Source organism: Microtus pennsylvanicus, chromosome 9, assembly GCF_037038515.1.
Source record: "Microtus pennsylvanicus isolate mMicPen1 chromosome 9, mMicPen1.hap1, whole genome shotgun sequence".
NCBI lineage: Eukaryota > Metazoa > Chordata > Mammalia > Rodentia > Cricetidae > Microtus > Microtus pennsylvanicus.
In genome coordinates, this window is record NC_134587.1 from 36,554,056 (window position 1) to 36,578,572 (window position 24,517).

General features: G+C 35.1%; 1 protein-coding gene across 1 annotated transcript in view; it reads left to right on the top strand.

Moving 5' to 3' along the window:
- Positions 1 to 24,517, top strand: part of Lrp1b (LDL receptor related protein 1B) — a 1,720,116-nt gene that overhangs the window by 1,632,893 nt on the left and 62,706 nt on the right. The window contains exons 78-81 of the mRNA XM_075985306.1: positions 7,782 to 8,005; positions 9,351 to 9,457; positions 21,917 to 22,033; positions 23,720 to 23,893. Coding sequence (XP_075841421.1) covers positions 7,782 to 8,005; positions 9,351 to 9,457; positions 21,917 to 22,033; positions 23,720 to 23,893 — 622 coding nt within the window. The remainder of the gene's footprint in view (positions 1 to 7,781; positions 8,006 to 9,350; positions 9,458 to 21,916; positions 22,034 to 23,719; positions 23,894 to 24,517) is intronic.

Genomic DNA, 24,517 nt, shown 5'->3' on the forward strand with positions numbered 1-24,517 from the left:
CCAGCTGGATTTGGTGAGCTCCCATTAGATCAGCCCCACCGTCTCAGTGGGTGGGCACACCCCTCCAGGTCTTGACTTTAAGTATTTCTCAGCCATTCAAATTTCCTTTATTGAGAATTCACTGCTAAGACCTGTGTATTAGGTTATTTACTTTTTTTGTTTTATAGTTTCTTTGTTCTTTATATATTTTGGACATTAGCTCTCTATCAAATGTGGAGTCGGTAAAGATTTTTTTTTTCATTTTTGCAGGATGCTGCTTTGTCGAAATGACAGTGTCCTTTGTTTTATGGAAGCTTTTTAAGTTTCATGAGGCGCCATTTGCTAATCACATTAGTACCCACACATTGTGCTCTTTTAAAATACGCCTCTGATGCCAATGATTTCAAGAGTATTCCCCAGTTTCTTCATTCGCTCCCAGGTTTGGTGTATCTGATTCACACTGAGGCCTTGATCCATTTGGAGTCATGTGCAGGGTGTTAGGTATGGATCTATTTAGATTCTTATATATGCTGTATCCAGTTTGTCTAGCACCACTTGCTAAAGACCCTGTATTTCTTTTCACGTGTGTTTTTCTGATTTCTTTACATCAGCAATCATGTGTTGAATTTTGATCTGTCTTCAACTCAATTTCATTGATAAATTTGTCTGTTTATATGCTAATATCATGCTGTTTTTATTACTACAACTCTGTAGTATTACTTGATAACAGGAACAATGAAACCTCTAGCAGATTTTTTTATTGTTCAAAATTGGTTTTTTTTGTTTGTGTGTGTGTGTGTGTTATGAGGTTGAGAATTGTCCATTCAAGAACTATGAAGAATTGTTTTGAAATTTTTATAAGGATTGCACTGAATCTGTAGATTTCTTTTGGTAGGATGGCCTTTTTAGCAATGTTACTTCAGCCAAGCCATAATCATGGGTGACCTTCCTATCTTCTGATATCTTCCTCAAATTCTTTCTTCAATAACTTGAAAATTTTGTCATCCAAGTCTTTCACTTGCTTGGTTAGAGTACTATTAAGTTTTCTTCTAGCATTTTTCTTGTTGAGATTTCACACTGAGGCCTTTGATTCATTTGAGGTTATTTTCTGTTATAGTCTCTTGGCTGATTATCCTCTTCAGTCTGATTTGTTCCTCCAGTATTCTCTGTAATGATAGTTTAATGGGCATTAATCATCCTATCCTGTTTATGTCATAGGGAAATGCCTGTGTACCCAATTATGGCAAATAGCTTTGAAGGGTATGGAACTCTAGCTTGACACGTATGAAATTAATAAGGTTATTCCAGACTTTTTTGGCTTTCAAACTTACCACTAAAGATACCACTATTAGCCTGATGGGATTTTCTTTATGTGTAACTTGTGCTTTTTAGCTCATGCAGTTTCTAAAATTCTTTCTTTTTTTCTGTATAATTAAAATTTTAACTATAATTTTTATTGGAAATATCTTCTGATTTTGTATAATGGACATTCTGAGTTCTTATATCTGTCTAGGTATGGGTTTCCTTAATTTGGGGAAGTTTTTCTCAATTATATCGATTAATATCTAGCTTATCCTGTTGGCATGAGACACCTTCTCTTTATTTATGCCTATAATTAGAAGACACTGTTTTTTAATATTGTCAAAAAGTTCTTTCATATTCCATGTGTGTGCACATGTGCATGTGCATTTCTTTTGGTATTTTAGTTTGTACAGTCTAATTACTTTACATTATCTTCAAATTCTGGTATTTAAATTTTTACTTAATTCATTTTACTTATAAGTGGTTTTAGTGAGTTTTCTAATTAGATTATTGGAATTTTAAATTTCATCTCCATTTCAGCTTGAATTTTCTTCAATGTTTTTAATTCTTTACAACATTCACTCCTTAAAATACTGGATTTCCTTCATCATTTCATTCAGACATATCTTTGTAAATTTTGGGAGTACATCAATCAGGCTTTTATTACTGTTCTCATTAAATTCATTTAGTTCTATGTGTCTTCTTTAAACTCCGTCAATTCTTTGATGAAGTTTATGATTGTATCTCTAAGATCTGTGTCCTGATGTCCATTTAGGTCATTTTTATTTGAGAACATGTTTTTGGAGGGTGGAATCTGAAACAAGATTTCTCTGCAGCTTTGAAGCTTGTTCTAGAACTTGCGTTGTAAACCAAGCTGGCCTCCAACTCACAGAGATTCCCCTGTCTCTGCCCCTTGAGTGTTTGCCTTAAAGATGTGCACCACCACTGCCTGGCTTGAGAACATTTCTATAAGCCTGGTCAATTTGGGTAAGGAGAGGCATACTGTTGTCACTTTGCAAACTGGATGATTCTGCGGTTAGGCTTGGGCATGTAGACTTCTTTTTGTGGTTCTATGTCAGATGTGAGCCAACTCTGACAAGCCTCTCATCTGGTTGCCTCGGACTTGACCGGACTGTAGGATGAGGTCGAAAGTTTTAGTGTGTTAGGTGAGTTTATAGACCAGGTCACTTGTAATATATAGTCAAATATAACATTTTTTTTAAAAAGAAGGCATGATTTCCAGAGTTTAATTTCTTAAACACTTTTATAGGCCCTTTTTCTTTTTGTTTTACAACAAATATGTTCAGAAAAGTATTTTTAGTACTGAAGCTAAAATTGTGACAGATAGCATACAATATATAGTGTGCAGGATTTGATATTTAAAGTACAAACTTCCAATTTTGTTAAAATTAAGCTGTCAATTTCTTTTCAAGGTTTAATGAATCCATTCAGTTGACTAATGTATTTATAGGAAGATGCCTCAGGGTATTTAACTTCTATGTGTTTTTAGAAATCTTAGCAGAATAGAGACCTTTTATTTTTTGTGAAGAAATCAGGCAGCACACGTCTTCTAATTTGTGCACCTGTATTAAAAAACTCCTCGTTTGTCAGAATGGTCATCTGCTCACACTCTTCCAAACAGAACATGTCACTGTGTTGTCAGATGCATTGACCTATTAGCTGATCTAACTTTAAGAACCAATGAACAATTTTATGTTCTATTTCTTTCTAATATTATACATGCTTTGATTTGTTTTGCTTTTCTCTCTGTCTGTTTAGGGTTACATGGTTCATAACGAACTGTTCTGTATTTCCATGCTGTTCTCTTTCCTGTTTTTGTGACTCAGAATACATAATCTGTTGTTTCATCTTTTTGTTCAATCAGATAGAATTTTAGCTGTAACAGGAGCTTCTGTCTTTGTCTCTCTTCTCTATTTAGTATTAGTCACTTTTCTTGGATGATATCACTCAAAATCTTTGAACTTCCATGAAGCCCTAACACAAGAAACTAAAGAATGATGAAAGTGGAAGAAATAATATTATCCAGGAAAGAGGACATTAAATTGTTATTTAATATATATTACACAAAAAACGGATTGTGCAGGTTATAGTTAAGTGTTAAGGAATATATTTGTGATATATGTGCATATATGGATGTACTAGTAATGAATGAAGAGACCATGAATTGTAAAGAGAACAAGAAAGAATGTGGGGATGGTTCAAAACAAAAGGAAAAGATGTAATTGCATGATAATCCAAAAAGGCCCTTATGAGTAGTGATGAGCAATATCTTCTTGCTTGTCCTTCTTATGTAAATAAATCACCCTGCATCGTTGAAATCAGCAAAGATTAAGTGCTGTGAATCAATATCTTCTTGAATTCTTAATTTTCTACCATCCCTTCCCTAGAATTAATATTGCAACTGATGTGATCACTATTTCAGTCAGAATTAAATAAACATCACCAACATTGACACAATATTAAGCTTTGTAGGTATAAGAAAGCATGGGCACATTCCTTGATCTAGAAACCAGGTAATAGAACCAGCAACAGAAGTCAATACCAATACAAATCCACAAGTGGCTGGAAGACTAAAAGAGCCCCATAGAAACATGGTCCACCGGTCCCAGAGAATGTTCTCAAGTGAAAATTATCTAGATGAATCCTCCTGGAGCACAGAAATTAAAGCAGCAGTCAGAAACTTCATCAGACAATCAAGGAGTTTAAAGAAAACAGAAGCAAACAAGTCAGTAGAGTTTTTTTTTTAATTTTTTGGTTTTTCTTACATCCAAAAATTTATACTTCCTCCCCTCCTACCGTTCCCCTCCTGCTCCCCCACTCACCCTCTTCCCTCCCCCTCCCTGCTTGAGAGAAGGCAGGGAACCCTACCTTGTGGGAAGTCCATGTTCCTTCACCCTACATCCAGGCCTAGGAAGCTGTGCATCCAAATAGACTAGGGTCCCAAAAAGCCAGTACATGCAGTAGAAACAAGTCCAAGTGCCTTTATCAATGGCTTCTCAGTCAGTCCCCACTGTCAACCACAATCAGAGAGTCCAGTTTGATCACATGCTCGTTCAGTCCCAGTTCAGCTAGATTTGGTGAGATCCCATTAGAACAGGCACACTGTCTCAGTGGGTGGACCAACCCCTCGCGGTCTTGACTTCCTTGCTCGTCCTTTCCCTCCTTCTGCCTTTCAACTGGACCTTGGGAGCTCAGTCCATTGCTCAGAGGAGGATCTCTGTCTCTATCTCCATTCTTCGCCAGACGAAGATTCTGTGGTGATATTCGCGATAATCATCTGTGTGATAGTGGGGCTAGGATAGTTCAGGCACCCTCTCCTCTGATGCCCAAGTACCAAGCTGGGGACATCCCCGTGGACACCTGGGATCCCCTCTAGAGCCAAGTCTCTTGCCAACCCTAAAATGGCTCTCTTAATGTAGATATCTTCTTCCCTGCTCCTATATCCGCCCTTCCTCCATCTCCATCCTCCTACTTCCCCAAGCTCTCCCCAGTCTTTCCTTTCTCCCTTTCCCCCTCCTCCTCTCCCCTTCCCCCAACCCCATCCCCACACTTACCCCACTCCCATGCTTCCAACTTTTGCCCGGCAATCTTGTTTTCTTCCAATTTCCAGGAGGATCTATATATGTTTTTCTTTGGGTTTACCTTGTTATTTGGCTTGTCTAGGCTTGCGAACTATAGGTTTAATGTCCTTTGTTTATGGCTAGAGTTCACTAATGAGTGAGTACATACCATATTCATCTTTTTTGGGTCTGGGTTATCTTACTCAGGATAGTGTTTTCTGTTTCCATCCATTTGCATGCAAAATTCAAGATGTCGTTATTTTTTACCGCTGAGTAGTACTCTAATGTGTATATATTCCACACTTTCTTTATCCATTCTTCCATTGAGGGGCATGTAGGTTGTTTCCATGTTCTGGCTATTACAAATAATGCTGCTATGTATAGTTGACCAGATGCTTTTGCAGTATGATTGGGCATCTCTTGGGTATATTCCAAAGAGTGGTATTGCTGGATCCTGAGGTAGGCTGATTCCCAATTTCCTAAGAAATCACCACACTGATTTCCAAAGTGGTTGCACAAGTTTGCATTCCCACCAGCAATGAATGAGTGTCCCCCTTACTCCACATCCTCTCCAGCATAGGCTGTCATTGGTGTTTTTGATTTTAGCCATTCTGACATGTGAAAGATAGAATCTCAAAGTTCAAATGGCCAAAAGACACTAAAGGTCATGTTCAACCTCCTTAGCGAACAGGCAAATGCAAGGCAGTAGAGATTTTTATGTCACACTGCTGGGATCCCTGGTGGTTAAAATGAATGCCAACCCTTTTATTTTTATAGACATGTACTTTAAACCAGAAACAATGTGATTTGTATTTAAAGAAGTCATGTTGGTTGCATCTGCAATACACTTGTAACCTGGAAGAATTACCACTAAATCCAACTGCAATGTTCTCTAAAATGTGAGGGATGGAGCTTTGCAGTCATCTGTAGCTTGGGGTTACACACAAAAATTGAAAAATAAACAGCTTTTTTTTCGTAAATAAAATAACATAAAAGACTAATTTTAAAAGAAAGAATTTAAATGAAATTACCATAGTTTTGACCCTGATATAATTAAGAAAAGGATTTGAGTGTTTGTGTTTAAATCTGACAACAGGAAAAGTATATTTCTTTGCTATAGAAGGATCATCACACTTCCTGCACCACAAAGGTTTGTTCTGCTGACGTTATAAACATGATAGTACTCGATTCCAGGCTTGAAACAGCATAGAATAGCAATTTAACACACTGTCTTTTATTTTTGTAAGCTTATGATTTACACTGACATGCAATGTATATGCCATTTGATATTTATTTACTTTTAAATTCTGCTAATCTCAAAAAATACGGTTAAAATTTTACTGCTAAATTTTAAAAAAAGTTTGGAGAATAATATAAAATAACTTGATATCTTAGCTATCTATGATTTGTCATATGAATAATATATAAGATTTCTAGAGAGCATTGATCTCAGCATTTGACATTTAAATGGTAAAACTTTGAGCATATTGGATATACATATAGTATTTGTTGTTAGAGACATGCATTACTATTAAATGTTATAATTTTTATGCATCCAAAAAAATATGAAATTTCTGATGTTAGAAATCATTAGGATATTCCAAGTGGTCTTTGTGGCTCAGGCCTGCAATCCTAGTCATTTTGGAGACTATGACAGGAAAATTATAATTCAAAGTTTGGGCTATCGATCAAATCCAAGGTCAGTCTGAGCAACATGAAACTTCATACCAAAATAAAAAGAGTAAGATAAATAGCTGCTCTTGGTTACTCAGCAAACAAGGCCCTGCTTAGCATATTTTCTGCCCTTTCTGAATCCCTGTTCCCATATTGGGAAGTGCTTCTGGGTTCCATGGTTTATTAAAGGCATCTTCCTTTCTCCTAGGAACTAGTTGTCAGTAGCAGGCACTGACTGCCTTGGAATCACTGATCTCTGATCCCTTGTATTCTTTTGAGAGAACCACTCTTGTCTGTTCCTCACTGAATCATGAAAAAGACTATACGTTAAAATAACATTTCCGCACTCTGACAAGATCCTAATGGTCATCACCTGAAACAATTGCTTCTGTCTTGATATAATACCCCTGGGAATCCTTTCTTACTTCTGGTTATTCACAATAAACCTGACCATGTCAGGTTAATTGCTTAATTATTTCCATTCATTGTGATGAAGTTACTGAAGAGTTCAACAAATATATTTTTGCTAACACTTCATATGAATTCCTTTACCTTTGTCTCATGATAATTCTGGAAAACAGAATAATTAAAATAGTCAAGCTCTGAAACAGATATTTCAGCTTTCCTGACAACATGCTGAAAAGTTTATGCTATGTTAATGTATCTGTCTAGACTACTTGTTTTTCCAATTGTAAAGCCAATTGTATGTGGCAGATATCCAGAGAAATTTTTGCTTCCACATTGCTGAAATGTATATTAGTTAAAGACTTTTAAAATGATTTAAAGCACAATTTATTCAAGGTGAGCATATGTGTATAATTTAAATTAAACCTTTATATTCCTGAAAATATTGTTTTTTAAAAAAATGAGTGTGTATACTCTAATTACCATGTACAAAGATATACATCATGTTAATTGCAATGACCTAAACTTGTAAACAGCATAAGTGGACAGAATTGACTGAATATTAAGAACCAAATCAGTATATATTCATAAATTGCATCTATTAATAAGACCATTGGTAAATGAAATACTAGAGGATATGGGTAAATTTCAGACATGACATTAAACAAAAGTTAGGAATATAAGGTATTGCTCTTCTTCAATGGATAGATTGACTCTGTAATGATGGAAAACAAAATCATGCAATAATACCTAGAATATTTCTTATCATTCCTCCTTCCTAATGATACTCATTTCCCCGGGAGAATACTGTGATATATTGCTTTTCTTTTTTTCTCCTAGTGTCCTGAATTTAAAAGGCCTCGAGACATTGCAGTTGACTGGGTTGCAGGAAATATTTATTGGACTGATCACTCTAGAATGCACTGGTTTAGCTACTATACTACTCATTGGACTAGCCTGAGGTACTCCATCAATGTAGGACAGCTCAATGGCCCCAACTGCACCAGACTGTTGACAAATATGGCTGGCGAGCCCTATGCTATTGCTGTAAATCCTAAAAGAGGGTAGGTTGATGTTTGGTGTTTCTGTTTTTCAATAGAATATGGATATCCACATTTATAGATTTTGTTCTGCATTTTTATTCAGTGTTGAAAATTTCTCTAATACCAAATATTTCCATCATGTTTATCATAACTTTTTTCTCAGATATTGACACATAATATTTTCATAAATGTTTTCTATATTATGCAATTAATATATTTGTGACTATCTCTCTTTTGTCTCATATGTTTATTTGTTTGGCTTAGAAAACAGTGGAACTGAAATGCTGAACACATGATTACCATTATTAAACATCAATTGGATTTTCTAGACTTTAAAAATATTAAATATAATGCTTAGAGCTTAAGGAAAACAATATGTAAAGACATACTCATATATCAGTCTCTTTACATTTTTATTATTTAATCTGAAGATGTCCTTTCTGTGTTAAAAAATGAAAAGCTATCCATGCAATGTTGAAAAGAAACATTAAATGAAAGTGTTAAATACCTAAAAAGAACTCCAAACACTAGAATTGTAGAAAATCTTATCCAGTAAATGAAAAGACAATTTTTTTTTGCAAAAATACTTAGTTCTGCCTGTAATTTCAACATTTGGAGACAGAAGGATATGGAGTTCGAGACCAGCCTCAGCTCTGTAATGAGCTTGAGGGCTAGCCTGGGCTTTCCTATCTGAAAAAAGAAAAGAGAGAGAAAGAAGTACTGTTTTCTGGATCATTCTAATGACTTCAATATTTTTTTAAAAAAAATATTGAAAAAAGATTTTTCTCTCATATCATACATCCAGCCTCAGTTTTCCCTCCCACCAGTCTTCCCAGCTCCCTCCACCTCCTCTGAGAATTTTTTACAACATGTATATAAAGTATTTTGATCATATTGTCACCCTATTCACCACTATGACTCTTTCAAAGCCCCTTGCCCACCATGTCCCCCTTCGAGTTTTATGTCTGTTTCCATTTAAACAATTATTTTACTTTTATAACCCACTTGTTTTTGTATCATCTCTATTTATTAAATCATATGTCAGTATAAGATGACTACAAGCTTTTAAAATAGTTTTCTCTTGAGGTTTTTATGGGGTTTTCAAAACTAAAATTTATACAACAAATAATAAGCTATGATGTATGTCATTAAATAAAATACCTCAACAATGACATTTGGGTAAGGTTTTATTTGCAATATTGTTTTACAAGATTGGCAGTTGGAGTTGAACATCAATTTAAGTCAGGAATATGCTTAATGAAGGGACTGGATCACTTGACACGTGTGATCTGATTAGACACTGGTAAAGGAAGACAGCAGTTTTTACAGCAGTTTCCAAGCTAATCTCCTGACCTACTCTCTGCAGGATGATGTACTGGACTGTAATTGGGGACCACTCCCATATAGAAGAAGCAGCCATGGATGGCACTCTGAGGAGGATTTTAGTACAAAAAAACTTACAGAGACCCACAGGTATGATGTATTTGGCATGCAGTAAATACGAAGCAAGATGATAGGCTTATTAGTAATAACAGTTTTTTTCTAGTATTCTTCATGCTAAAACATTTTTGAGTAGATAAAATACGGTGTAGTATGATATTACAGAATTCATCTACATTCTATAGTCTTGTTTCCCAACTCTAAACGCAGTTATTATCATATGCCACCTTCATTTAAAGATGTTATTTGAAAACTGCTTAAGTCATAAGTCTATTAGTAGGTTCTTACATGAATCAAGCTTTGATAGATCCTAGCAGTGCTTTGGCGTATTTATTTGGATGCATGTTAATGTTAATGATATATGTGGTAATATTACTAGAGCATACCAAGAGAAATGAACTCAAAGATGGCAAATATAACTACTTTCTGTAAAATGTCTAGTTTCATGGTACATGACTTTACATTCAGTTTTTATTTTTGTTTTCTCACTCTTCTTCCCAAATCTCACCTAAAACTCCCAATATTCTGCTCCCTGAGCACTACTCAGGGCTCCAGTCTTGACTCAGTTCCATATTTCCTGCTCGTTCCGTGTTCCTTCATCAGACAACCCAAGGCTTGTTCTTCTCTGCGCGCGCCCGTGCTATTATTTAAAACTGCCTAATGCCGAACTTTAAACATTTCAGTCATAATACCATAATCCAAAATTTTGTGCCTCCCGCCCTGCTCTGTGCCTACCAGTAAAAGAATTGAATGACGGTTCATTTGCATGATCTACTTTTTTTGTTTTTTATTTATACTTGGCTATCTTTCACACTTTAAAATAATTTTGGTTGTTACATATTTATTAAATTTAGTTTACTTTGTGAGTTTCATTTGACTCTACCATTTTTATTCTTTATGGAATTGAGAAGTTTGGGGGATTAAGTCTACTGCCATGTCTTTCATTCAAGTAACACATGCTTTTGGAACTGAAGAAAGTTTCTACACTCGTGAAGCAAGTGTCAGCCATTGTGAAACATGTCATAGTAGAGGTTATTTTACATACTTGCATAATTTTAGGCAGTTGTAATTACCATATAAAAAAGAAAAGCCATTCAGGATGGGTGATTGATTGGGATAATATTTCATTATGAGTTCAAATACCTCACTTGTAAAATTTGTTGCTTAAGAGGTAACACGAACAAAAAAAGACAGCAAATTGTGTTAAGTTTTCGTTGTTGTCTTTTTGTCTTATTTAACTGTGACTAACACTTGAGTGAAATAACTGTCAGGGACCAATTTCAACAAGGATGTCACTTACCAGGGTAGGGGAATGGGGATTAGAAAAATAAGTAAAGAGAACAAAGACACCAGGAAAAATAATAAAACAGAATTAGGATAGTACTGGGAAGGAGCTCCAGTGAATACTGAAATAGCCTGCACTTAATTTCTCTTATACTTTTATATCCCAAAACAAAAAGGCAGAGGCAAAAGACTGATTTAACGAGATGCAATTAGACCAGTTACATGTTTCAAAACTTTGAGACATCAAGCCATTAACTCAGGAGGAAAGCATTCTGTTGTTTAGGCTGTGAACCCACCCTAGACCAAGTATCCTGAAGGCAGCCACTCCCTAGGTCAAACCTCCTAATTCAAAAGAAGAGCGGAAATATGCTTGAATACTGTCATCTTCGACCAGGGTGGAAAGAATATACCTTTATGGGCCATCTTAATGCCCAAAATACCAATAAACACATCCTAGGTCAGGGTATGTATCCATACTTATTGTTAACAATTTTGAACAAGTTGAACTAACTTCCTGGCCTTCAAACAAGGTAGAAATAGGCTCATATTTTTGAGTCTCCACACATACCTCCAAAGAAAGAAGATTACTTGGGCTGAGAGCTTTTAAACATTTTAGCCACATCTATTGCTTGAGTCTGAGGTGAAAGATAATAATATGGTATTATCAGTGTTTTATTGACATTGCTTACCCCATGGAAGATATGAATTGGAGAGGAACACATAGCCAAGAACCAGGAATAAACTTTGACGTCGTCCTCCCAACTCCCTAGATTTCCACAGCCTTGAATACCACCTGATTTGCTTTTTTGTTGCTGGGATAAAATATTATGACCAAAAGCAAATTGGGGATGGAAAAGACTTGTGTTTTCAGGTTATAGCTCATCACACATAGAAGTCAGGACTAGATCTCAAGACAGTAATTGATACAGATACCATGGAAGAATACTTTTTACCGGCTTTCTATTTGGCTCATACTCAGAAAGCTTTCTTATATAGTGCAGAACTACCTGCTAAGGGATTGTACCACCCTCACTAGGCTAGGTCCTCAGGCATTAACTGGCAATCAAGACAATCACAGACATGCCTAGCATACAGGCAAATACCATGAGGGCAATTCTTTAGTTTATCTTCCCTCTTCTCAGGTGACTCTAAGTTGTGTGAAGTTGATAATAAACACTAGCCAGGATACAAACCTTTAGGTGTGGGGCATTTTATACCAAAAACAAAGTATCACTCATGTGAATATGTGGTACAAGAGCTTTTCATGCAGTGAGGACGGTAAATTCTGTTAGGAGATGTGCTTTATACGTGTCAAGATAGAAAGAAGCTTAGTTTGCCTGGAGTAATATAAGGTAAGCAAGAGTTTGTCAGATGCGATATGGCTTCATTATGTACTTTATTATAATTCCTTATCATTAAAAAGTGATGAAACTTCAGGCCCCAGGGCGAGAGTCAGATATCATGGTGGAAGCACTGAATTCTTACAAAGTGGAAACAAGATAGGATTCTTTACACACAGCAGATATGAGGCTGTCTATCATTTAGATCCTGTGCATAATCTTAGAAGTTTTGCTTTGATAACATCTGTTCCACTCACAATAGCAGACTTTTAGATTGTTTGCTAAGTTTGTCAGCTAATGCTTATTGACCACTCCATATGTAGTAAGCACGATTCTTGAAAATTGTAATAAAGAGGACAGAAACCTGCCCTGGAAGTACCTACAACCATCCATTGCATAGAAGGTTAGAGGAACACAGAAAAAGGAGCATCAGAAGTATAATTAACAGTGGAGAGATTGAAATATATGCTCACTTTTTTAGGACAGTAAGTAGGCTTTGACAGAGGCTGTACCTGAGTACAACTGTACTCAGGATGTGTACTGCTGTCTCTCAGCCACAGAAAAGGAAGTTACCTTACCTCAATGGAAATGTTTCATAGATGCTAGAAGTTTTAGTGTTGGAACTCAGAACACTAAATTTGATATGGAAAATCAATACAAAGGAAGTTGCTAGCCCTGTTAAGATGGAGGAGGGATTCAGAAATGAGGCTAAAAATGCAGACTATTTTAGGAAGTCAAGTTTGAAAGTGAAGGTACAAAAAGAGTCTAATCATAGGATCCTAAATTTCAGTGATTTCATAGTTAAATAAAACTGCATCAAAGGGAAAATAGTATATGCTGTTGTGCACAGCACATGCCTGATGGAAAGAAACCTGAGGCAGGAGGACTAAAAACCTTCTTCTTTTGTGAGCTTGATATAAAACTGACCGAGGTGAGGAATATTTAACTGTCAATTTCTCTTATTTGCAAATGAAGTCAATAATTTATTTCACATATAATTCCAAATAATTTTGTAAAATATTCACTAAAGCAGATTGCGTTTCTATGACGATGTTGGGGTTGTAAAGAAATTAGAAAGTGAAAAATCTTTTTTATTCTTCTGTTTAAAGCTACACAAAATTATTACAATGTTATTTAATAAGCAACTGACAGTATTGTTTACTCTTCTATTTCTGTGAAGAGACACATTTAAAAGATAGTATTTAATTTGGGACTTGCTTGCAGTTTCAGTAGGTTAGTCGATGGCTATCCCAACTGGAAGCATGATAGCAGGAAGGCAAGCAAAGCATTATAGCAGTATGTGAGAGTTTATACCTAATCCACAGTGAGCGTGCAAGACTGGGAGGGCATGGACTTTTGAAACAGCAAATGCTACCCACACCCATGATGCTCCCCCTTCAACTGGGCAGCACATACTAATTTGTCCTAAATACCACACCAAATAGGAATTAAACATTCAAATATATAACTCTATATGGGCTATACTCATTTATACCCACATCTAATTCATAAAATATGATTTATAAAAAAAAGATTTATTTATTTATCATGTATATACTGTTCTGTCTGCATGTATTCCTGCAGTCCAGAAGAAGGCAGCCGGTCTCATTACAGATGGTTGTGAGTCACCATGTGTTTGCTGGGAATTGAACTCAGGAGGAACAACTTAAGTCTGGAAGATCAACCAGTGCTCTTAATCTCTCAGGCATTTCCCCAGCCCTATAAAGTATGCTTTTTAAAAATAAATAAACTTAATTTTCTGTAATATCATGGCAAAGCCTTAAGTAGGTAGCCCTTAAAATGTCCACAATAATTAATGAATAAACATCAAAGCATTATTCTTACTATTAGTAAGAATTTAATATTTTGTTTAGTTTAAATTGTTTTACACAATAGTTACAATACTGTGAGATGCAAAAAGAAAATCAAACCTTTTGTGTTAAAGGAGAGAGGGCTTGCTTTTTGTCCCAGCTGCCTGGCTAGCTTAGCCCCGAAATAACCACACAAAAACTATATTCATCAAAACACTGTGTGGCCCATTAGCTATAGATTTTTATTGGCTAATTCTTACATCTTAATTTAACCTATTTTTATTAATCTGTGTATCGCCATGTGACTGTGGCTTACAGGCAAGATTCTGACAGGTGTCTGTCTCAGGCAGAAGATCCATGGTGTCTCTCCCTCTGCCCTTCTTCCTAGCATTCAGTTCTATCTTCTCCACCTACCTAAGTTCTGTCCTATCAGGCCCAAAGCAGTTTCTTTATATATTAAACAATGAAAGCAACACACAAACAGAAGAACCTCCTACACCATTTTCCCTTTTCTGTTTAAACAAAACGAAGGCTTTAATTTTAACATAGTAAAATTAATAAAACAAAACAGTTATCAAGAAAGAATTACAGTTACAATATTTATATCTACTTTATCTTTTATCATAACTAAGGAAAGCTATAACTATAACTATCTATCTATTCTTCAACTCCATCAAAGACTCCAGAAGTATATAATATTACCTAAGTAAAGAGGAAGTACATTATAAGCAACTTCCAAAACTCTAGAAATGACAGACACATCTTGCTGCATGGACAGTTACCCAAAGTTCTTCTATACTATTTGGGCATCCATCTTTGGCCTTCAGGCCCATAGTATTCAACAGACTTTTTTACAAACCAGGAGATTTCAAAGACAGTTTGGTCACTTTCTTTTGTATCCTGCAGAATGTCTCACAGACTCTTTCATGAAACAGGAACCCCAAAGAATCATTTCACTTTTAGGCAAGTTTAGCAGTCATCTCTCTGTGGGTTTTTTATGTCCAGTTAATGCAACAGTCCAGGGAAGAGCAGTTTCTTGCTCAAATGGCTAACCAACTCCATAGGAGCATCTTCAAGGCCCATCTTTCTCAGGAAGTAGCTTGGTGCTGCCAGGAGCACACCTGTCTCATTGTCATGAAAAATCCTAAGTAATTAAAACATCTAAATGCCATATTCTGAAGTTTTTGAAAGATATAAAGAATGCCTATCTGAAATATATCTATGCACATCCAGAAAATCTAACTAACATGACTACAAACTTGACTATTATTGATGATTATCTATTAGCATATATTTCTTAATTATACATTACATTTTTAATGAGCTACACAATCACAATACCTTAATCAAGATCAGAAATACATATACATATAACAAAATTGACCTTAAATTTATAGCAATAAATCAAGATTTATACCAATGTAAATTATTCATATCTATATCACATCCCCCTTTAAATGTAAGAGCATTTATAAACAAAATTTGGGAAACATAGAAAGTGTTGGGAGAACTTACCAGTGACTGAAATCCTGAAATTCGCCTATTATTTTTCCATAGGTTTTATATCCAAAGTAAACTGGGGAATAAGGTAACAAAAGACTTCATTAACGATACAAAAGGATAACTCACACAGTCAATGGCTTTATCACTGTGAGAAATCAAATCTGTTACCTAGGTAGCTAAGGTACTCTAGGTCAAGTAAGCTAAAGATTGCCCTTCCTTAGGTGACCACAAAGTTACAATGGAAAGAGAAGAAGTACATTTGCATATCCTGACCACCCATCAGGATAGCATTGAGCTATATTAATTTCAAAAGATGCAGGAACCACCTCCTGAGTTAGGAGGTACAATTATGTCTGTCAGTCGCCAAACAAGGTGGAAATGGGCCTGGATTTTTCAGTCTTTAGTGTAATTTCTTTCTTTCTTCTAGTTTATTGTGTTTTCCATGATTTCTTTAGGGTTTTATTTATTTACTCTTTAAGGACTTCTATCATCTTCACATAGTTTGTTTATTTATTCATTTACTTATTTATTTTTTCGTCTTTTTATTGTGCTTCAGTTATGTTTGAATATTTAGGACCTACTGTGGTAGGATAGCTGGGCTCTGAAGAAAACATAATTTTGGGGCTGTTATTGTTTGTATTCTTTTATTGGCATCTAGTCATATGTACTTGGTGTAATTTTAGGTCTAAATGTTTATTTCTGGGTTTGTCTTGTTTTGATGGGAATTTTGTTCCTTCGTTTCTGCTTCCTCTCTAGTTTTGCTGAGTGTGTTGTTTTAAGTGTTCCTTGTTTTATTTGTTTCCTCATCTTAGGCATTCCTGGAGGAATGCTTGCTAGGGATGGAGAATGGTTTTCGGGCAGGTGTTTTCTCTAGCTGAGTAGGTGGTCTTTAGGAGTTTGGGGCTGGGACACAGAGTTGAAATATAAAGGAAAGGGGGATCCTCATGAGATGTGGGCAGGTGGGAGAGAGAACCAGCGTCTGTTCTTTTTTTGTAGCACTAGGGTAGACCCTGAGAATTGATTCTGGCGTGATACAGAGAGGTGGGGAGATCTGTGGATTTCTTGTCTTCTGGCAGGGGTAGGCTGTGGTTGCATAGGAGGTTTCCATCAGAGTTGGAGGCTGGGACACAGTGATCACTGCTCAAGAAAAGGGCAGGGCAAGGGACATCCACTCACAGTGGGGAGGAGAACCGGCATCTGGTGTTCTGTTGAAGAGCTGTGGGCAACTGTGAGAACTGGGTCAGGGGTGGTAGAGAGTAGGGAATCTCTGAGGGCAACATGCCCAATCTTCAAGCAGCCATTGGCTGTGGCTGAGCCTAATTCAACTATCACAGTAGCGCCCTAATACAACATGATAATGGAGTACCATGAACCATTGTTCTGTATTTCTGCTTTTTGTATACGTACATGTGGGAGATGTGTATTGTACAAATATTGCATTGAAGTATGTTCACTGTTCATGCATTCCTAATATTTTGGAATTCTTTCTAACAATTGTCTTTCCCTTTCTCTGTATGTAAATATTTACTCTAACTTCAAATGAGAGCATATTAAAATGATTAACTCTCATAAAGTCTATGTAATCATGTGTGTAATTTTTAGGTTGTAGTGCGTAGAAAGAAGAAGGTGTTTGTAGGGAGAGGGCCCGCTTGTTTGTCCCGGCCTCCCGGTTAGCTTAATCCCGAAATAACCACACAGAAACTGTATTATTTAAAACATTTCTCGGCCCAGTAGCTCTAACATCTTATTGGCTAACTCTTACATCTTAATTTAACCTATTTCTAGCAATTAGTGTACGGGGTAAAATTCCCAGTGTCTGCTTCTGGGAGCTCCATGGCATCTCTCTTATTCTGCTGTTCCTCCCCGTGTTCAGTTCATTCCTCCTTGCCTACCTAAGTTTTGTCCTATCAACAGGTCAAGGCAATTTCTTTATTAACCAATGAAAGCAACAGATAGACAGAAGGACCACCTACACCAGTCGTGTTATGGAAATGTGACATTTCTACTATCCTCTAAAACCTAATTATGTGACTGGAATACAGTAAATTTAGTTGTGACTTGTATTTTATCACCTGGATTAACAGTTGGAAGAGATATGAACTTGTCTCTGTACATTTATGTAATGCTTGTATTTAATTGTTTTGAAAGTCTACCATCTAATCAAATAGGAAACAACCAAAATCTCCATTGTAAAATTACTTTAATCATGAAATTATGTCAGCTTTCTGAGGTTTATAATACTTGTTCCCAAAATTTCTTGAAAATTCATTAGCTATGGATTTAATGATACAATGTACTATTAACTATTTAATTAATATTCTATACGCCCAATACTGTAATTAACTCAAAAACATTATTAGTATTCTATACAGATATTGTCCTGGTGGCATATTAAAGTGCTTAAATTAGCCTGCACTTAACAGTGAGTAGGGTTTGGGGTTTTTTGTTTGTTTGTTTGTTTTGGGTTTTTTTGTTTGTTTGTTTTTTGAGACAGAGTTTATTTGTAGCTATGGAGCCTGTCCTGGAACTAGCTCTTGTAGACCAGGCTGGCCTCGAACTCACAGAGAATCACTTGCCTCTGCCTCCCGAGAGCTGGGATTAAAGGCGTGCGCCACCACTGCCAGGCAGAGGTAGGTGTTTAATGAACAAATGGACACCTACAAATTTAAGGTTTTAATCAATTGAAAGGCATCTAAGTCTCTTTAAAGAAATACACCATCTTATTGTTTAACCTAGTATTGTAGTCAACATAAGAAGAAGCATGACCAGTTTTCATATTTAGGCAGTGAGTAGAGAGTGACAAGTATTCACCTCCACAGCAGGGGTATGAGCTGCTTCCCTTTCAGCCATACGCCTGTACAGCATAAATACATCATATTTACATGAGAAGAAAAAGGTGCCTATGTATGTGTTTTGAGTAATGAATGGCATGTCAGAATAGGGAAAGTATTGAATTCTACCTTTGGAAGGAGCTTAGGTAAGATTATATGAGATTGATTTGTGTACCATATCCTTTGAGGAATAGAATCTATGTTGCTTCTATCTTCCCCAAATTGAGGCAGTTGCAGAGGGAATAAAAAAATGATGTAATGGCTCTTGGACCTCTTGTAATTGCTTGCTTCATTTACCAAAGACTTTGTATTCAGCAATAAAAATTCTCTAATTATATGAAGTGAAGAGAGTTTTAGGACTCTTTTGCTTCTCATTGATGCATCCTTTTTTACTAGCATGGTCATTAACATATGTATGAGGCTTTAGTCTTTAAGTGTGCAGGGAAAGTATCATTAATGTAGCTTGGAATCCAAATAATTAAATATTTATCAAAACATATAAATTAAGATTACAGAAGTACATATTTGCTGGTACTTAAGACTGTCTTTCACTGAACCTGGAACTTGCTGTTTCAATTAGGCTAGCAGAGATTACATAAATCATATAAATAGATAGATACATAATCATGGCTATTCAAACTGTTCATCTAGTTGATATTATCTATACCCTTTGAAAAATATGCAATAACTAAATTATTGTATGTCAATCATATGCTTAACTGTGAATAGATATTAAAAAGGTAATATTTCTATAACACTACAAAATAAAGAACAAAATTATTAGAATGGATACAAAGAAACCTTATGATAATTATACATTTTAATGTGATGTTAAATTTGGATTCACAGTGGGTATTTACGCACACCAAGAAAATGGAGATAAAATTGTCAAAAAGAATTAAAAAATATTGGGAATGCAAAAGCAGAAAAAATATTTCTATGCAGAAGTATCTCAGTGTATATATTTATATAAGCATACAACTCCCATATATAATGTGCATAGTGGAAGATAAATCAGTGGTTTGTGGTCTTTTATTATAGTTTTATATTAGGGTGCTACTGATGATAGTGAAATCATTTATTAATTAAGGCTCTTTGAAAATATAAGAGTTAAAAACATTTTAAAATCCCTAAAATGTAATGGTAACCGAGGTATCATAGACAATAATATGTTCAGACAAAAACTCTGTCTCATTAAAGCCTATTGTGCTGCTGTCTGTATCAGTCATGACCTTTGCAATATAGCATAATGTTATCCCTGATTAACCTGAATAAGGACAACACCAATAGGCATGACAATGAAGATAAGGAAAATGTGAGGGGCTATACCCATAGATAGAAACCTCCAGAAAATTAGGAAATACTGAGGATGGAAGAGCGAGTCTTCTCTAGGATGATTTTCAAATAAAAAGTGGTCATATCATAGAAGCAACACTAAATGCTAAACACAGAACATTGTATCTATATATTTATGTACTAATGTTTTAAATATATATGTATATATCATATATATATAAATCAACAAGGACAAAGTAACTGTGTATATGAGAAGGAGCAAGTTATGTTAAGAGAAGGAAATGAGAAGGATTGAAGAAATGAAAGTGTACGGGGAAATGATGTGTTTGAAATTAAGAAAATAAAAGACCAGTTTCAAAATGTAGCATTTTATTTTAAATTTTCCTTACTCCTACTAATTTCACACAATATATTTGTCATTTTCAGTTTATATAGAAAAGCTTTCTACTGTGCCTTTACTTTTTTGTTGTTGTTATTGACAGTTTATTAAAAAAAGAGATATTTTAGAGAGAGACAGGTACTTGTTATTCCATATAAACTTGACTTTCACTGCTACTATAAGAAAAGTGAGCGTTCTTTTAATATCGTTTATATTTAAAGGACTGTTTTAACTAAAGGGCTTAAGAAAAAGCACAATCTTTGATGTATGGATTTCTTTTTGTAATATAAATTCCACTTATCTAAAAATCTTTGTTTTTATTCTACAATTTCTAATTTTGTATAGTCCCAGTCAATAGATTACTACTTGAAAAAGGTTGTTACGGTCAAGTGTACTCATAATAAATTTGTAATAAACATAATAAACCATGTGTTTACTCTTTTCCATAATAAGCAAATGTAATCTAGAAATAGAAAACTAATTAAATGGGGGAGAAGTTTTGTTTAATTTAACTGCTCATTTTACTAAATTCACAAAGGAGCAAGGCAAGTCTTTTGCTTTTCTTCACCAAGGCTTGACCCTAATGTCAACAGCAGGAAAGTGGATTATTTTAGAGTTCGTTTTTCTCAGAATTAAACAGAAGCAGAGAGAGCTCAAGCAGCAAGCTACAAAGCACAGTCTACACTTTAACTTACATTATGCCATTTTTCAGAGTCTCACTGGGCAGAGTTCATCTTATTTTACTTAAAGTTGAGTACATTTCTATTGTTAGTTAAAATTTATCTCAACTAGAACTACATAACAAATTGAAAAGTTTCTCACAAATTGCTTTTAAGCCAACTGTTTTTTTCTTTTCCACTCTATCCCCCAAACGCCTATAATTTAGTGGATCTTCACCTAGAGGTGTACCAACACTCCATGGTATTAATCTGCTATCCACATTTTAATTGTAATGTTCTTTCAAGGTGCATAATGCATTCTGTGTAAATGCTCAATATTTAATTCCACACAAATTAAGCATCCGCAATAATGAAGATTTATTCAAGAAATTATGCATCATAGATGTTATTACTTTTCCATCCTTGAGTAACTTTACATTTTAACATAGAGTATACGCTTTTTTGAGAGATGATATGTCATAATCTCAATCATATTTATGAAATTAACAACAGAGAAATGGAAATAGCCTTTTAATGAATTATTGCTTTAGTGCTTTGTTGGTTACTAGCATAGAATGACTATGAAAATAAGGATTAGCAATCTTAGAAGAAACCTGTAAGATGAAAAATACCAAGTGACACTACAACTCTAAATAGGGACTTTAGTGCTCCTTGTCTCTTATTCTGATTATCAGTCTTTAGTTGCTTTAAGCTGAAGCATGCATATGAATGCCTCCCCCACTCAGATAAGTTTTTTTTTAATTTATTTGCATTGGTATTTTGCCTGCATCTATGTCTATGTGAGTTAGAGTTAGAAACAGATGTGAGATGCCATGTTGGTACTGGGAATTGAATCCGGGTCCTCTGGAGGTTTAGTCAGTCTTCTTTACCACTGAGCTATCCCACCAGCTGTTCCGATCAGTTCTTAATGGCTTTGTTTTATCTAATGGCCCTGAATATTTAGACTGTGGATTCTAGAGCTTCATAAAGGAAATTGAAAGAAAGAGGGTTCACTAAGTTTAAATCATTGTTGCACAGAGAACTTCCATGACTCAAGATAAAACCTAAAATATTATGTAAAACTATAATAAACTAGCTATAATTAAGAACTCAGTAAGTATGAAAAGGATGATTAAGGTGCTCTTACATGCTGGGTTAAGATTATTCTAATCTGGTATTAAATGAATGTGATCTGATCTGAATGCACATTTTCAAGGGTAGAGGTAAAGAATTCATTTTTACCTAGTTCCTACATTACTGTGATATGCAATGAATGGTTTTTATGATTCTTAAAGAAAATAACAATCGTGATTAAACATTAAAATAGAAACTGAACTGTAAGTAACCTCAGTCTCTTTGTATGACTTGTACCTGCATATTGGTTTTCAGGTCTGACGGTTGATCACTTCGGTGAACGCATCTACTGGGCTGACTTTGAGCTCTCCATCATTGGCAGTGTCCTCTATGATGGTTCAAGTCCAGTGGTCTCTGTCAGCAGCAAGCAAGGTTTGCAGAGTACTTTTTTACTGGCAATATTAGTTTGTGACATAGACAAAGAAGTATAGACATTCTGCAATCTGGATTTCCTCTAATTCTTTCAAATTTCAGTGTTTCTGTTAATTAAAATGTCCAATCCCATTGGTATACTGAAGAGGCCACAGCAGAGAGCTCCTCAACATGCACAAGTATAGGTGTTGGTTGTCAATGCTCAGGATTTATTTCATTCTATAAGTTGTTTATGAATAATGCCAGTCAACATTAACTTTTTCAAAATTGTGGTGATGGGCAGGCAGCAGGAAACATGTTATTATGAGACTTTCATCTTGAGCTAAGTGAAAAGAGGGGGAGCAATGAGTACTCCTCCCACTAAGAGTACAGGATCTTCTGTGTTCCACAACTGGGTCCATTTTTCTCTCTGCTTCTCTACCCATCTTCCACCTGTTTTTTCCATTTTCAGGTTCCTATTGATTGCCTAACGCACTCTTTACCTGACTGACAAGTAATTTTGTTCCATCTTCTTTTCTTTTCCCTTCATTTCTCTTTCTGTAATTTACCACAAGTACAGTGCAAACTTAAAACGCTAAGAATTTTATTACTAAATTCACTAAATATGACTTCACTTCATATGGTTTTTGTAATAAAAATGAAGAAGTTGAAAAATAATTGAATGAAAATTCTGTGGTATCTTTGTTTAAACAGTGTTTCATTGCTATTGTCGTTGCTTCCTTGGTTTGTTTGCTCAGTTTCCATTCTTAGGAATTTACCAAATCTTCTCTTATTTTTATGTTAACCTGGTATAGTGTTGAAAAGAAAGGCAGAAGTTGAAAAAAATATTTATTATTTAGTAAGATTTATTTATTTTATGTACATGGATATCTTTATCTATAGGTATAAATGTGTATCCTATCCATGTCCGATATCATTAGAGGTCATATGAGGGGAGTCAGATCTTTTGAAAGTAGAATTACAGATGTTTATGAGTCACTAGGTATGTTGGGAATTGAACTCGGGTCCTCTGCAGAAGTAACAAATGCTCCTAACTGCTTCTTTATCATTCCAAATCCTCTCTATCCCTTTTCTAAAACAAAAGACAGTAATCTTTGTTGTTGTTGTTTGATAGCGCATCATTCTGTAGCTCATGGTGGCCTTAAACTCTTGTTTATGTTTGAGCCTCATGAGTGCTGACAATACATGCATATGCCACAATAACCATTTCTATTTTTTTCAAATCATCTTGTAATTACATGAAAATCCACTAATTCAGATGATAGAATTCAACTAATAAGTTAATAAATGAGGATTTTCTGAACAGACAGCTTTGTGTTACAGACGAGAGTTGTTTTTCTTCTTGTCAACATCATACCACAGGCAGTTATTCAGCCAGCATAAAATAACCCCAGATAATCTTTGAAGAAGCGGCAAGGGGTGACAGAGATGTTTGTTCTATAGGTTCTAGGTAGTATGTTTATCACCTTACAGCAACCATTAAAACTATTTTTAAGTTTGAAGATGACAAAAAGTCCAGTAATTGGATTTTGGATAAATGTAGGTATTTTTAACATTTGAATTTATATACAGCCTGTGTTAGCAAATATTAATTGTAAAATATATCTATGTCATCGAGTCATGATTGTGTGAGGCACTTAGATTGAACTCACACTGGCATTAGTTCCTTTCTTCTGAACATTCCAGGTTTGCTGCATCCTCACAGAATTGATGTCTTTGAAGATTATATATATGGAGCAGGACCTAAAAATGGTGTATTTAGAGTACAAAAATTTGGTCGTGGCCCAGTAGAAGTCCTAGCTCTGGATGTTGACAAAACAAAGAGTATTTTGATATCACATCGCTATAAACAACTAAATTGTAAGTAAAATTTATCAATTTTTCCTGAGATGTCTTAAATTAATATATTTGTAGTTATGGTAACTATGTTAATATTGCCAGTAGGCTGTCTAAGTCTGCTTTTAATGTCCCCAGACATTTCAATTCAGCAAATATATAACAGTGTCCTCTATTGCCAGAAGAAATATAAACACTTTGCTGCATTTTTTAGAATTTTCTTGGAATTAATTTCTATTTAAAAACAATTAAAACAGCTTATGAGGTTGGTCTACTTTGGAGTTATGAAAATTCATTGATTTTCATTTCTCTGTGCTGTTGTTAAGCACCATTGATCAACATACCATTACCACTGCAAGCACAAGAATGTTCATAGAGATCTCTTCCCAAGAGTTGTATCTTCTCTGATATGTTGTTTATCACTTAACATAAACATAAATTTCCAACCTAGGAAGGATTCTCTAAGGAAGTTATTAAAGATGATATATTGAAATTATATTGCAATCTCATCAAGTATATTGGAAATTCAATTATAAGTACACATATGTTATGTTTATTAAATAATTTATATTTATTTATAGTCACGTTTTTAAAGACAGTGTTTCTTTATGTAGCCCTGGTTGTTCTGGAACTCCCTTTGTAGACCAG